Below are 16,118 nucleotides of genomic sequence, written 5' to 3'. Positions count from 1 at the left end.
ACACGGCTTCTTATTTGGCGATTGTACAGCGCTGGCATTGTGCTATGAAGAAGGACCACTGCACGAAACGTCACTTATTAAATAATGTGCTTTCCCTTTTAAGACGGCAGCGTTGTTGTTCGTTAATTGTGCCTGTGCGCATCTGCCAACGCAGAAGCAGCGGCATAACCGAATAACGAGTTTAGTGGTTTCGTAAAATCGGAGCGAGGACGCGTTTACCAATCATCGGGCCCGTGCGGTGCGTACCGTGAACTCGTTCGTATTCGAAGTCAGAACACTGGGAGGGGGTGGCGAGTCGGATGGCCGTCGTGGTGCGTGGGGGTGGGGTCACACGGGAGGCGAAGTTCGGAATGCGTCGCGCGCTCAGCGAACAGCTCGGATAGAGAAAACAACGGAGGTTACCACCGCGACAAAAATGCACTTGGCGTCGTAACAAATTAACCCGTAAAAACAAAGTTTTTCACTATAAATCCTTTATATGCGTGGCGGCTAGAGTCCTCTCGTCCTCTGGCTTGAGATGGCTGCCACCTATGGGTCAGATGATTGCCTGCCACCATTAAGCAATTGGTAATTAAATATAATGTATTTTTTCCTAAAAAGTGTAAAATTTTGGGAAAAATGTTTCACGAAAATAAATTGTCACGCACAACGAGTCTGTGTGCAAAATGTCAGCTCGATTGGATCACGGGAAGTGGGTTAAAAAACGACCGAAAAATTTGCACGGTCGTAAGCGTGCAAGCAAGCAAGCAAGTGAACTTAATATAAAGGATTTAAAAAGAAAAAGAGACTCGCCGTCTAAATTAATTCCGAAACGTCGTTGCCGACTTACTGCCAATGCAATTGCGATCGGCGACCGCGGGCCGCGCTGTCCAGAGTGAAAGGGGCCGCCCAGCGGCTACTGGGGCAGGCCCCCGTGGCTCCTTCCCGTTGTGGAGGTGGAGGGGGCGGGGGGGGGGGCTCTTTTAAAGCGACGCTGCCCCGGGCTCTAAATTGGGACCTTTGGCACCTATCACCGCAAACCACTCTGGGGGTCCCCCCGTCGCATGGAGTTCGTCGACAGTCGCGCTCAACGTACGCTACAGCCTACGATATGTAAGAGAGGTGGTGTTGTTTTTTGGGTTAGATCACGACAACCAGAACTGTGGCTGTTGCCTGACGAGGTCACTTGTAATTACCAACGAAACGTCACAATTATTGAATTGTAAATGTTTCAGGTTTACTCTCCAACACTCAAACGGTGTGCCGAACTAGTAACTAATTGGCACGTTCTGTTTACGTGGAAAACTTTGCTAATTAGCTGTGTCGGGTGTTGGGCGGGTTTAACGACACGTTTATATTCTGCGCGATCTAACCCAAAAAAATATCCTCTATTATGGATAATATTGGGTCGCCAAAACCTACGACGTGTTAAAGCCTACCATACGTAACATGCAGACAGCTATTAGCTCAGTTCCTTGAGGTGACCAGTTCAATTCCTGGCCGATGTCCACTCGTCATTGTCATCGTAATCATCATCATTATCACTCAGGTCAAGTGGCCTTAAATATGGAGTGTGCAGGCGGTGCAGCTGCACTGAGGCCGGAGGGGGCTCCAGGTAGCATCGTGTTCGGAAGAGGCGGGGAAAATTGGACAGTGGCGAGTCCCATCACAATTTATTTCACCAGGGCCCATGCTCACCACGCGACACCACTGAAACCGAGGGTCGGAAAAATGTGCTACACTGCGCTGCTCAGTCCAAGGAAGTTAGACTGCAGTCCATTTAGCGTGAGCTGTGTGTGTGTTTAGACTGGTCCAGGCGTGGTTGCAGGCCACCCACCCCTCGTGTGCCATGCCGGCCTTCATAAGTGCTCGCTTACAGCACTTGCCCCTATGCTATACGGGGGATCTGAGTTGTGTGTGCGTGTTTAGACTGGTCCAGGCGTGGTTGCTGGCCACCCACCCTGTCGCGTGCCGTGCCGGCCTTCATAGGTGCTCGCCTACAGCACTTGCCCCTATGCTATACGAGGGATCTTTGTCTTTGTTCAATTTCCATCAATGGCCAGTAACGTAGACGCGTGTACATTTTGAGTTGGGTAAGCCGTGTGGCTCTGTAAGTGGGATGCATTCACTCAAATCTCGGTGGATGGTCGAATCAGTCAAATCATCGCCCATCATCATCTCAGGTAGATAAAATAAGTACCAATTTGTGTAAAGTCAGCCAGTGCGGTCATCCTATGCCTCCTGCTATGGCGATGTGGATGTTGCCACGATTGGATCAGAGTTGGCAACAGAATGTTGATGGCGAATGTTTGAATCACGCATCGTTAGTGAGCGTTCCTCCTTTTTGGTCTCATGCTGGAGAATGCTCTATCCCCACCAATGAGCGATATGGCAAACCGACGAAAGAAGGTGCTTTTCCGTTGTGCCGTCAAGGTATGAATCTCCTCAGATCTTAAGCTAAGCGGGGTTCAGCCTGGTTAGTACTCGGATGGGAGACTGCATGGGTGGGTGCTTTCTGGGGCTGTGGAGTGGCCAAGGAGATGGTAGCACAGCGATGGATGATTGAATCCATCCGTGCAGAGCCATCACTGTTTCCCGTGATGTACGTGTGGTGGGTTTTCTCTGCTATACTCCTGCCACGATGCCAAACACTCACTCGTGGAAATCGGCCAAACATCACAACCCTGCAGGAGCCTCCTGAAAACGAGTCTTGAGACTTGGCGAGACTCAGCGAGGCTCTGCCAGGTAAATGTAGGGGCAATGTTACGACTGACACGTTATGGGAGAGAGAGGCTCTCATCCAGCAGTGGGTTGACAACAAAGGGGCTATAAATCACCATTGTGAGTTCTTATCGCAAACATTGCCCCAACGCTTCAAACAGAAGGTACGGGGATCTGCCCCGCTTCTCCGGCCAACCCTTCTGCCACAAAGTCCGACAGCTTCGCCACGTTCTGCTGCTGATGATGATTCTGCTGCTGCTCCTGATACTGCTGGTACCGATGCCGCTGCTGCTCCTGCTGCTGACGTTGCGAATTGGCTGAAAATGTGGACAGCGCCCCGAGTCGGGAACGCGTCCGGCTGGAACGGAAGAGGCTGCCTCCGTTGCAGTCATCGTCGTCGTCTTCGTCGTCGTCTCTGTAGGGGAGGTGGACGAAGCCGCCGTCGCTGCTGGCCTCCTGCTGCGAAGGGCTGCTGCTGCCGCCGCCGCCGCTGCCGCCGTAGGGCTCGACGCGCGTGTTTAGCGAGCTGCTGGTGACGCCGCCGGTGCCACTGCCGCCGCTGCGGTGCACGTACGGGTGGCAGCCGGACACAAGCACGCCGCACGGGCCCGGCTCCGCCGTCGCCGTGTCCGTGTCCGTGGCGCGGCCGCCGCCCCGTCCGCCGCCCATGACGACGTCGTTGCTGGGAAACGTCCTCTCTCCCCTGCAGGAGGAGCTGGGGCCGCACGCCTGGTCCACCAGCTGGCGGCGCGGAGCCCTCGGCGAGAGGATGTATGCCGAGTTGGTGTCACGGTGCGACGACCTCCGCACGCCGATTCTGCCGCCTCCGCCGGCGCCGCCGCGGCCACGGCCACCGCCGCCGACCGCGACTCCAACGGCGTGGCCCTGCAGCCGGGCCTTGGGGCGGCAGCAGCAGCAGAGGCAGCCGAGGGCCACGACGAGACGCAGGCAGCAGGAGACCCTCCTGCGCAGGCCGGGCCCGCTGCGCGAGTACAGGAAGGGGTTGAGCGCCGACTTGAAGAGGGCGAGGGCGGCGCTGCACAACTCGAGGCGGCGGCGCCGCGAGCTCTGCGGCACGGCCGCCTCCTCCTCCCCGAGCGCGAGCGTCGCGCTCAGCGGGGCGCAGCAAACCAGCGCCGAGATGACGATGAGCACGCACGTGACGAGGGCGCGCGAGTCCTTGGAGGAGGAGAGGTTGAGGTGCGCGGTGGCGGCGGCGGGGGGCCTGGCGTGGCGAGCGTGGGTCGCGACCTGGAGCCGAATGAACGCGCAAGTTGAATAGGGAGCGGGAACATCCGGCATTCGCCTTGCCACCCAAGTACTCACATTCACGCAAAATGTGAGTTGCTTGCGAGCGCCCCAATGTGTTGTTTCTCTTCACATTTACCGATTTTATCATCATCATCATCATCATTATCCATTGTTACCGGAGTGTAAAATTGGAGCCTTCACCCGGCCCACTCTGATCAGTGAGAAATTGCGACGAATGCCGTCGTCGATCCGGCGACCGATGCGTCGAAACGCTTTGCGCTGTGGTGAGCAGCAGCTCGAGTGCGAGCATTAGAAAATGCTCGCATTGTAAAATTCTCGCTCACCAGGTGAGAGAGAGCCTGCAACTGAGATTAACCGCTCGCTCTCAGATAAAAAGCGTCTGGCAGGCGACCAGCACCAGTTTGATAAGTACTGGGGAAGGGTGGGAGGGGTGCATTATGGGTTTGGCAGCAAGGTTACTGAGCCGAACTCCCCCCCTCCCCAACACTCCTCACCACCATCCTACTGCCCCGCATTTCCCAGTGAGATTACCTTTAAAAACACATTCTGTGTCCTAATTTACTTTGAAAGGCATATTTAATTCGGAAATCCAAATGATGATGACGACGGTCGCTGAGTTTAACTCACGAGGGATGCGCGTTCCAATCCCCGGTTCGTCTTTAGCCGGCTCTCGCTCACTCTTTCTCGCTTTAGCCGATCCTCTTTGGCTACGGCGTCTCTCTCCAGCGAGCGACGCATTGCTCACCATTCCCGGCAGTAAGCGTCTATTGTACTCGGTGCCGAGTCCGTTATCGTCAGGACGGAGCACGCGGTGACAAAAGTTGACCAAATGTTTGAGCGCACGCTCTTGCCCAGTTGCCCGCTGTGAATTGGCAGTGGAACTTAAGGGGGTCACGTAACACGCATGTTCAGAAAAGTAGATCGCCGTGCGTGGGTTTCACTGCCCAACAAACTAATATTTCGTAGCCGACCAATAGACTGCCATTATCCCAATAAACCACCATTATCCCAATAGGCCACCATTTTCCCAATAGATCGGCATTGTCCCAATAGACCGGCATTGCCCCAATAGACCATCATTGTCTCAATAGACCATCATTGTCCCAATAGACCACCATTTTCCCAATAGACCAGCATTGTCCCAATAGACCACCATTGTCCCAATAGACCATCATTGTCCCAATAGACCACCATTGTCCCAATAGACCATCATTGTCCCAATAGACTAGAATTGTCCCAATAGACCAGCATTATTCCAATAGACCAGCATTGTCCCAATAGACCATCATTGTCCCAATAGACCAGCATTGACCCAATAGACCACCATTGTCCCAATAGACCAGCATTGTCTCAATAGACCATCATTGTCCCAATAGACCACCATTGTCCCAATAGACTATCATTGTCCCAATAGACCGGCATTGTCCCAATAGACCGGCATTGTCCCAATAGGTCGGCATTGTCCCAGTAGGCCGGCATTGTCTCAATAAACCAGCATTGTCCCAATAGACCATCATTGTCCCAATAGACCATCATTGTCCCAATAGACCATCACTGTCCCAATAGACCAGCATTGTCTTAATAGACCATCATTGTCCCAATAGACCATCATTGTCCCAATAGACCAGCACTGTCCCAATAGACCATCATTGACCCAATAGACCATCATTGTCCCAATAGACCAGCATTGTCCCAATAGACCATCATTCTCCCAATAGACCAGCATTGTCTTAATAGACCATCATTGTCCCAATAGGCCATCATTGTCCCAATAGACCGGCATTGTCTCAATAGACCATCATTGTCCCAATAGACCATAATTGTCCCAATAGACCAGCATTGTCTCAATAGACCATCATTGTCCCAATAGGCCATCATTGTCCCAATAGACCGGCATTGTCTCAATAAACCAGCATTGTCCCAATAGGCCAGCATTGCCCCCCAGCTGATGGTGCTGCAGCACTTCACCTGGTTGTTGCTTATGACAAGAGCGTGGGCCTGTGGCTGATGCTGAGAGTGCTGCTGTGGATGTTGAGGCTCCTGCTGCTGATGATGACTCTGTTGCTGCTGCTGCTGATGTTGAGACTGATGCTCCGACCGCTGCTGCTGTTGATTCCGCTGCTGGTGCCGTTGGGACTGCTGCTGATGATTTTGAGACTGATGCTCCGACCGCTGTGGCTGCTGCTGTTGATTCTGATGCTGGTGCTGTTGGGACTGCTGCTGTTGCTGCTCCTGTTGAGATTGCTGCTGCTGCTCAGACTGATGACGTTGAATCACTTGCTGACGGTGGTCATTCTGAAGCTCCTGCTGGTGTTCAAGTTGAGACTGCTGCTGCTGGTGAATCTGAAGCTGCTGCTGCTGGTGGTGACCAGATGGCGCCAGCCCCCGTGGCTGCACGCGTTGCCTGGGCACGTCCACCGTGATGATGGCGCATCGTCGAATTTTGGCCTTGCGCCGCAGCGCGTGTGCAATGAGGCTGTAGGACGCGACCACCAGGGCCAAACAGCCCCCGAACCCCACCGCGTACACCTGCGGCGCCACCTGCGTCCACGCGGCCGACACTGACGCCGTCTCCGCCGCCATCCAGTAGTGGCCCGGGATCGGTTTCGGGGTCGCGGCAGGGGCAGCCGGGCTCGCGCTCGGGTTGACGGTTGGCGTCGAGGCGGCCGCCAACGAGGAGGAGGCGCACAGGCGGACGCGCACGGCTGGTGAGCCGGCCAGGGTGGAGAGCGCGGCCACCGTCAGCGCCAGCGTCCACAGGCCCAGCGAGAGGCAGAGGGCGGTGGGGAGGGACGTCGAGGAGCGGCCCGGCTGGAGGCGGCCCAGTACCAGCCGCAGCCTCTGCACGGCTATGATGGCCACCGTCTGCAGGCTGAGCAGGGGGAGCGCCGAGCCCACGACCGCGAAGGCCAAGCAAAGGGCCGCGGGGTCCTGGACGGCAGCGCCCGCGGCGGCGGTGGCGGCGGCGATGGTGGTCGCCACGGCGGCGGCGGCGACAGCGGCGGCGTCTTTGTTGTTCACGTTCACGATGATGTTGATGTCCTCGTCGTCGCTGCTCTTGTCACGACCGCCGCTGCTGTTGCCGCCGCTGTGGAGGCCGCTGCCGTTGCTGCCACCGCCACTGCCGTCGCCGTGGTTGTAGTTGTTGTAGCCGTTTGTTGTGGTGGTGGCCGCGGTGGCGGCGGTGGCCGTGGCGACGGAGGAGGATTCGTGCTCCTGCAGGAAAAGCACGAAAGCGAAGGTGGGCGCCAGCGCGCACGACACGAGCAGGTCGCAGAGCGCCAGGTTCACCAGCATCAGGTCCAGGCTAGAGCGCGCCTTGCGCAAGGCCGGGTCCAGGAAGGAAGCCAGCACAGCCACGTTGCCGTAGGTGCCCGCGCAGAACAGCAGCGCCAGCAGCACGGAGCACACGCACAGTGTGGCCAGGCACTCCACCTCCACGGCTGTCAGTGGCTCGGCCACGGATGGCCTGGCGCCGGCAGTGGCGGTGGTGGTGTTGTCGCGCATGGTGCTACTGCTGGTGGTGGTGTTGGACCAGGCCGTGGTGGTGGTGCTGTCTTCGTCCATTTATGTAGAGGGGAAGATGGGCCTTGGTGTCGAGTGAAAGGTGGTTGGCGGTGGTGCTGGTAAAACGACGGAGCCTGAGTGGAAATCATAACAATAACATTGGGTAAATATTTCGCCATGAAATGAACTAACTACTACGAGTTCAGCAATTTTTATTTGACCAGGTAAGGCCCACTGAGCGCTATAACTCTTTTTCAGAAGTGACCTGGCTATCACAAATGGTAGCTCAACGAAGTGGCTTATCGCATGGAAATTTACAGCCGCCAAATACTCCAACGTATGTTGATTCTGAAAAACCGGAGCAACCGGAGAAAAATCCACACGATCACCATGGCGAGAACAAGAAAATTCCAAATATACAGGCGTCAGGGTCGGGTTTGAACCCATGACCTCCTGTATACCAGGTGAGGTAAATAACATCTTGCCACCAAGAACCGTCTTCCTCAAGCCACTGCTAGCGGAAGGGCTTCCACGAGAGAGAGAGATACAGCCCCACACTGGCCAAAAGAAGAAAACAATTGGAAGAGACGGGAATACCCACACTCAACCACATGCGACCTTGCCTGCCGATCGACCACCTGTGGTTGTAGACATTTAGAAATGTGCAGCATTGTTTCAACTGCCGCGCCGGGAGACCAAACATGGTAACCTCTGGATTTAAAGTCCAGTGTTACTGACCATTACACCAAGACAGCATCCCCATTAAAATTATCATGATAATAACAATACTATTGTTTTTTGTAAAGCGCGGAAATACTAAAAAAAACACGGTAAGATGCATCACCTGCCCACTTACACCTACACCCAATGATGATTCGATAAATTATCACAATCCAGGGGTCGCCTTTCGATTAAATAAATAATCGATTTTTGGGGGGGGGGGTAAGGGGGGGGGCTCGAATTTGCCAGCCTACTGCTTTGTCTTACTGTGTAACGTATCGGGCACTGGTGTGTTAGCCGCGCCCGGGAATCGAACTTAGGTGGTCGGGTTCATAGCACAGTGCGTGAACCCACCTTTGTTAAGTAAATGCACGGGTGTGTACGATGCTAGCGGTGATTGCGAAGCGGTTGTAAAGATTTGACTACAATAGAGGTGGTGTGAATTCCGGGAAAGGATAGCGAAATTATGTTAATTATCATCATCACCAACATCGAAATCAAAATCATCATCAGCACTCAGTCATTGGTTATACACTGCCAGAAGGCCTCCCCACGGCTTTGCTATTAATCAACGAAATCATCACTATAATCATCTTCAAGAACACCATCAGCAACAGCAGCGGCCACTGCCTCTCCACTGCTGGGTGAATACCTTCACAGGCCGTTGCCACCACCTCCGCCTCCAACACACAGGACCCGTTCAGATATGTATCGCTACTGATGTTAGCCGTGCCAAGGAATCGAACTCGTAGTCACCGGGTTCGTAGCGCAATACGCTAACCACTGCACCACCGCTCCCCACTTTTGTTCTGTTCGCGAGCACACACGAAGCCCGGTAGGTCACACGACGGGGTTCGTGGTGAACGCTACCCCCGGCCGCCTTTGTCTCCCCACTGCTGATGTTTACACACCACATAATATAAGCTCTAGCGGACCTCAGTCGTTAGCGGTTATCGAACTCGGGCCGACGGGTTCGTAGTGCAGTGCCCTAACCACTACACTACCGCTCCCCTTACATATCGGGACACGTACCCACCCACGTACACACACGTATCCGCGCAAAGAGGCATGGGGAGATACACGCTGGGACAGCATTGACAGACGGAGCAGCACATGGATTAGAGGACATACGCCGGGCTAAAGACATCATTCAGACTGTCGCTAGAAGGGATGGTGGGTGGCTTGATGGTCAAGAACGATGACGGAGGAGCAGCCAATGGCTGGAACGCGACGGAGAGGATGTCCGACGAAGCGAGGATGGAGCCAGCAAAGCGGCGCGTCATGCCGACGCTGGGTGCATTTCTACATCGCGGGGGGAGATGGTGGCGGCTTGGGAGAGGGGGGGGGGGGGGTCTACATCCAGCAGTGGATCGACCGTGGCTGATGATAAAGACGACGACGACGACACAGACACACAGAAGCACGTACACGCATACGTACGGCGGCCGTTCCCTCCGATTGTGCTCCTCATTCCCCCAGGGTCGATCGGTTTGGTGGAGAGCCGAGAGCCGAGAGGCTGTGAGCTGCTGGGATGCCAGGGACTGGAAGCTGGCACCCACGAGCAAGGGGAGTTGACAGCGTGGCCCTGCAAGCTGGGAGACGGAGCTGAGATCTGGACGGGGGCGATGGGGAGACCCTGGCCCCAGCCGCTGGACGTATCCTCTGCGCTGCGTTTGCCGTCTCCGCATCCGCTCCCGGTGTCTTCTTCACCCGTGCGTCGCGACGTCTCCCTCCGGATGCGCGTGCATTGACGCCATAGTGATGTATGCGCGTGCGTGCGCGCGCGCACGCGTCTGTGTAGGGGGGGGGTGTATGAGTGTCTGCGCGTGCGTGTAGGTGTTTGTAAGGACGACTCAGCCTCAAATGAGTACCTGGCTCGGTGCGTAAAAACATCGCCACTAGGGAGACAAAGGCGGCTGGGCGTGGTGCTGGCCACCCACCCTCTCGTGTGCCGTTCTGGCCTTCATAGGTGCTCGCTAACAGCACTTGCCCCAACAGTCTGTTCAGGCTATACGGGGGATTTTTGTCTTTGTGTGGGTGTTTGTGGGGGAACAGCAGCGCAGCGGTTAGCGCTACGAACCCGGCAAACACGAGTTCGATTCCGGCTCACGGCCAACACCGGTGACGATTATCTGAACCTGTCCATGGCCTCCCCTAGGTCGACTCAGCCTCAAATGAGTACCTGGTGCGGGGTGTAAACATCGCCACTGGGGAGACAAAGGCGGCCAGGCGTGGTGTTGGCCACCCACCCCCTCGTGTGCCTTGCTGGCCTTCATAGGTGCTCGCTAAGTGCTCTTGCCGCAACATCTTACAGAGGCTACGTGGGGGATCACCTCCTGTCTTCCCTATCACGATAACAACAACATTATTTACAAAATAATGATCACTACATCTTGTATAAAAATCATTGCCATCCTTAAACCGCTCTACCATACTCTCTGACTCACACCTCCTGAGCACTCCTTCAAAACTCTCTCCATCACCACCGCAACCATCACCATCGTACCACACAATCACTAACATCACCACCATCATCATCACCTTCACACCCACCATCACACCATCATTACCATCACATCCATCACCATTATCACGCCGTTGTACCACCATTACCCATCACTACCACACCATCATAGAAGACAAAGATGTCTTCTATAGCCTACAGAGGCTGTTGGGGCAACTGCTATGAGCGAGCACCTATGAAGGCCGGTACGGCGCACGAGGGGGTGGGTGGCCAACACCACGCCTGGCCGCCTTTGTCTCCCCAGTGGCGATGTTTACACACCGCACCAGGTGTTCATTTGAAGCTGAGTCGACCTAGGGGTGGTCCAAGACCGGTTCAGATAATCGTCACAGCATCACCACCACCATCACACCCGTTACCACCACCATCTCACCAATCCACCACCACCATTACCATAACACAATCACGACCATCACCGCCACCATCATCACCATCACCACAACCATCACTACCGTTACCACCATTACCATCATACCATCACCATTACCATCACCACCATCACCGCCACCATCATCACCATCACCACAACCATCACACTCGTTACCACCACCATTACACACATCCACCACCATCATTATCATCACACCATCGTCACCATGACCATCACATCCGTTACCATCCCCATTACCATCACAACCACCATCACACCATCATCACCACAACCATCACACCCGTTACCACCACCATCTCACCAATCCACCACCACCATTACCATAACACAATCACGACCATCACCGCCACCATCATCACCATCACCACAAACATCACACCCGTTACCATCACCATTACACCCATCTACCACCACCATTACCATCACACCATCACCATTATCACCAACACCATTCCCACCATCACACCATCATCACCACAACCATCACACCCGTTACCACCACCATTACCATCACACCACCATCACACCATCATCACCACAACCATCACACCCGTTACCACCACCATTACACCCATCCATCACCACCATCACCACCATCACCGCCACCATCCTCACCATCACCACCATCACACCATCATCACCATGACCATCACACCCGTTATCACCACCATTACATCCATCCACCACCACCATTACCATCCTCACAATCACCGCCACCATCCTCACCACCATCATCACCATGACCATCACACCCATTAGCACCACCATTACATCCATCCACCAACACCATCACCACCATCACCACCATCCTCATCATCACCATCCTCACCATAACCATCATCACCACAACATCACACCCATTAGCACCACCCCTCCACGCGCACAACCTCACCCTGGCCGTTGCCAAGGCGACCGTTGCCATGGACACGCAGGTTGCGTCACCCATCAGAGAGCAGCGGTGGTGATGAGATTGTGGCAAGAATGCACGCTATTTCGTAATGGCAATTATATCATTGTAAATAATAACGCTCATTATTTTATGCGACGGAAACATGAATCCTGTAATTATCACTTTAGTGTGGTGGGGAAAAGGCTGGGCCGAATATTTATCTGCGATCCTAGCGAGGATTGGTGAGAAGCGGTGTGCGGACTGGGGATGCTTTCATCCAGCAGTGGATTGGCCATGGCTGTTGATGATATTCCTGTCGCGCCAACCGGTTGTGTATACTCTTTGGTTTTTTCGTTGAAGTCACGTCGGAAAAAATAAAATAAATGAAAGCAATTAAATTGTTGTTTTCGTTTTTTTATTTTTTTATTTAAAAATAAATGAAAACAAGTAAATTGTTGTTTTCATTTATTTTATTTTTTACCTAGATTAGGAATCCTAGCAGTCACGAAAGCTTCAAATCTGGTTGTGTATACTGTTTGTGTGTGCGTAGTGTAGTGGTTAGCGCGCTTCGCTACGAACCTTGAGTTCCATTCCCGCTCATGGCCAACACCCAGTGACGATTATCTGAACCTGTCCTGGACATCCCCTAGGTCGACTCAGCCTCAAATGAGTAGCTGGTGCGGTGCGTAAACATCGCCACAGGGGAGACAAAGGCGGCCGGACGTGGTGTTGGTCACTCACCCCCTCGTGTGCCGTTCCGGTCTTCATAGGTGCTCGCTAACAGCACTTGCCCCAACAGACTGTTCAGGCTATACGGGGATCTTTGTCTTTTGTTTGTATGCATGTGGGGAGCGGTGGCGCCGTCGTTAGCGCTGCGCAGCGCTACGAACCCGGAGTCCCACGGGTTTGATTCCCGCTCACGACCAATAACGGTGACAAATATTTGAACCGGTTCTGGGCCTCTCCTAGGTCGACTCAGCCTCATATGGGTACCTGGTGCGGAGTGTAAACATCAGCACTGGCCCGGACGTGGAGTTGGCCACCCACCCCTTCTTGAGCCGTTCCGGCCTTAATAGGTGCTCGCTAACAGCACTGAAGACTGCATAGGAGAGACGTCTATTGTATTTTACCTCCGTATGTATTTACAGTACGTCTATTGTTAATGAGCAGAGGTGGGAGCCAAGAAGAACCACAGCCAGAAACGTTGGCCTATCCGACATTGGTATGTCTTAAGGCGGTCTTAGTAACCGATGCGGGGAGGTTATAATTGTTTTATGTTTTAAATATTTATTCTTGTGAATAACTTACGGTTCCTAATTTCAGTGTAGAGTACTGTAATTATATCCTCAATGCGTTTGTGTCCATGAATGAGTTATGTGCACTCGATGCTGTACGTGTATGCACATATAACTAACGGGCACTGAGTCAATAACATTCCACTGTTGGACGAAAGCCGTCCGACGTTGTGTCAATTTGTATGGGGGGGGGGGGGGTGTGTTTGACCATACTTCACCACGCCGGTCAGTGCGGCCTGGTAAAGGGAAAGCGGAGGATACGGGGGGACAGGACTGCTTCAGATGGTGCTAACCCTAGCGCCACCGCTCCGCCTACTGCAAGTGTGCAGTATACAAACCATAATTGCCGTCAATGCAATCCACCAACACGGGACGAGAGTGGCCCGTGTACATTACACTCAGGCAGATGTGGGAGGACGGGATGAGATACAGCGATGGATATTATCAGGTCGCACTCATTTCCACGCCAAGTGCTTGGCCACAAATGAACCACAATTCAGCGCCGATCTCGTCAAGGGGTGGGGGGGCATAAGCCATCGCAGCAGCGACGTTTGGCTCGCCATCTAACGAAGATAGCGGTCACCGCATCGCGCGCTTTCCGATGCACTTGCACGCAGGTACCGCACCGTACGTGGGCAACCGTGCTAACCGGAGGTACGGCCGTCTGGAACGCTCTTGCAATATTAGGAAGCCACCGGGGCCCGTGCACTTTTAAATCTTGATTGAAAACTAATTTCTTAAGAACTGCTTTTTTTGTGTTTGGTTTGCTGCCCTTCGCCCGCACCTCCGATTCGCACGGGTGTCTACGTAGGGTGCGAAAGAGGCTCAACATCATACATACAACGTGAGTTTGACACCTGCGTCTGGGTATCTCTCTCTCTCTCTCAAAATACACGAGCAATTCCAGTCAGTCTCGATTCAGAAAATCATGAAGGCCTCCCCATAGCAAGCCTTTCGTGGTGTTTTTGACCATACTTCACCACGCTGATCCGGGGGAACAATGGCAGGTCCGGCTCTGGCATCACTCACCACTGATGTTCACCGTGCCTGGGAAACACACCTGGATCACCGGGTTTATAGCGCAGTGCGCTAACCGCTGTGCCACCGCTCCACCCTCTTTGATTGGGCTCATAATTAATAAGGCGTGTCAAAGTCGCTGAACCAGCACCGCCGATAGCCTGGGTTTGAGTCTGGGACTTGGCGCGGGATGATACGTCCCAGGGAGGGCAGGAGTGGAGGAGGCGAGTCGTTGAGTCTGCAGCGAGGGAGGAGGGGGGCTCATATTGTCTCAGTTTCATTTATTAGGTATTACCCTGTGAACCATGCGGCTCTTGACTCGGGTGCAACCGCAACAAAACAAAAACATGAACAAGAAACATCTTAAAGTGACTACACGCAAACAGAAAAATCCTGGAAAAAACAGCAAAGTCTTCCAGAAAAAACACCGCATTTCAACACTGTGTGAAAAAATCCCAGTGAGATGCAAGTCAAACAATAACAGCCATAAGACAATGTAGATTAAATTTATCAGGCCAACTCTCTACTACAACAAACAAACATGGCCAGACCAAATCGTCCTCAAAATCACCAAAATAAAGCCACAACAACAATGTAACAGTGATCATAGGAACTGTGATTCAAATCCAACAATAAACGATATACATAACATGTACCACCAAAATATTGGTCAAAAAAATATTGTGCAAAGAGACTGTGCTCGCCTATCTCGGCGGGCACGTGGACACGTGGCGTCGCCATGGAGACTGTTACCATCGACGCATCATCTTGGTACTGAGGGGGGGGGGGGGGCGTCCATTTAATGATGGGCGTTGGCATGGAGATGGCGAGAGAGGCTGAGGAAATCGTGAGGGGGGCTGAGGAGATGGTGAGGGAGGCTGATGAGATGGTGAGGGAGGTGAGGAGATAGTGAGGAAGGTGAGGAGGTGGTGAGGGAGGTGAGGAGATGGTGAGGGAGGTGAGATGGTGAGGGAGGTGAGGAGATGGTGAGGGAGATGAGGAGATGGTGAGGGAGGTGAGGAGATGGTGAGGGAGGTGAGGAGGTGGTGAGGGAGGTGAGGAGGTGGTGAGGGAGGTGTGGAGATGGTGAGGGAGGTGAGGAGGTGGTGAGGGAGGTGAGGAGGTGGTGAGGGAGGTGAGGAGATGGTGAGGGAGGTGAGGAGATGGTGAGGGAGGCTGAGGAGATGGTGAGGGGGGTTGAGAAGATGGTGAGGGAGGTGAGGGGATGGTGAGGGGATGGTGAGGGAAGTGATGAGATGGTGATGGAGGTGAGGAGATGGTGAGGGAGGCTGAGGAGACGGTGAGGGAGGTGAGGAGATCTTGAGAAAGGTCCTGTATAGAGGGAGGCAATAAAACTAGCATCTACCCTAAAGATGCATCATCATCATCACCACCCATATCGTCACCACCTTCTCTTAGGCGTGAGCTCTGCGCCTTGTGCGTAATGCGACCTCTGCTGCTTCTAGAACTCCGGGGTGGGTGCCCATCGCAGAGAGTGAACGTTGTTGCATTTACAAACACTGACTCGACGTACACCAGCGCCTCGTAGCCGAGCTATAAATACTGCAACGCGTAACGTGGCGGAGAGGGAGTGGAGAGGGAGAGGAGGGGAGAGGAGGGGAGACCAGAGATGGATTTGAGAGTGGGAGGGAAGAGAGTGAGAAGAGATGAGTGAGGTTGGAAGAGAAAGAGTGGGCTAGGTGAGAGAGAACACTTCACGAATTTGCGTGTCATTCTTGCGCAGGGGCCATGCTAATCTTCTCTGTATCGTTTCAATTTTAGTATATGTACTGCCGGTGTAGG

The 16,118-nt window shown here is 53.7% G+C and overlaps 1 protein-coding gene and 1 non-coding gene across 3 annotated transcripts; both read right to left on the bottom strand.

Moving 5' to 3' along the window:
* Positions 1-666: 666 nt before the first annotated feature.
* LOC144944121 (uncharacterized) lies at positions 667-10,378 on the bottom strand. 2 transcript variants are annotated; one of them, XM_078872198.1, is made up of 3 exons: positions 9,628-10,378; positions 5,941-7,613; positions 667-3,951 (listed from the first exon to the last, which is right to left on the bottom strand). In XM_078872198.1, the coding sequence occupies exons 2-3, from the start codon at positions 7,537-7,539 to the stop codon at positions 2,854-2,856; spliced, it is 2,697 nt and encodes an 898-aa protein (XP_078728324.1). In that variant the 5' UTR covers positions 7,540-7,613; positions 9,628-10,378; the 3' UTR covers positions 667-2,853. The 2 variants fall into 2 exon arrangements, with proteins under 2 accessions (XP_078728324.1, XP_078728325.1); XM_078872199.1 differs by having other exon boundaries at positions 9,640-10,378.
* A 5,636-nt stretch (positions 10,379-16,014) lies between these two features.
* Positions 16,015-16,117, bottom strand: LOC144944151 (U6 spliceosomal RNA). The gene has a single exon (XR_013639567.1). It is a non-coding gene; the product is annotated as a U6 spliceosomal RNA (small nuclear RNA).
* Position 16,118: the final 1 nt, after the last annotated feature.

The sequence above is a fragment of the Lampetra fluviatilis genome, chromosome 33, assembly GCF_964198595.1.
Source record: "Lampetra fluviatilis chromosome 33, kcLamFluv1.1, whole genome shotgun sequence".
Classification (NCBI taxonomy): Eukaryota; Metazoa; Chordata; class Hyperoartia; order Petromyzontiformes; family Petromyzontidae; genus Lampetra; species Lampetra fluviatilis.
Note: the sequence above shows the minus strand (reverse complement) of the source record. Positions and strands in the feature narration are given on the sequence as shown.

Excerpts from the sequence above, each read along its gene's own strand:
- LOC144944121 (XM_078872198.1), bottom strand. The coding sequence starts at position 7,539 with ATGGACGAAGACAGCACCACCACCACGGCCTGGTCCAACACCACCACC. Across the intron at positions 3,952-5,940 it reads TTGTCATAAGCAACAACCAG|GTCGCGACCCACGCTCGCCA; the intron begins GTGAAGTGCTGC and ends ATTCGGCTCCAG.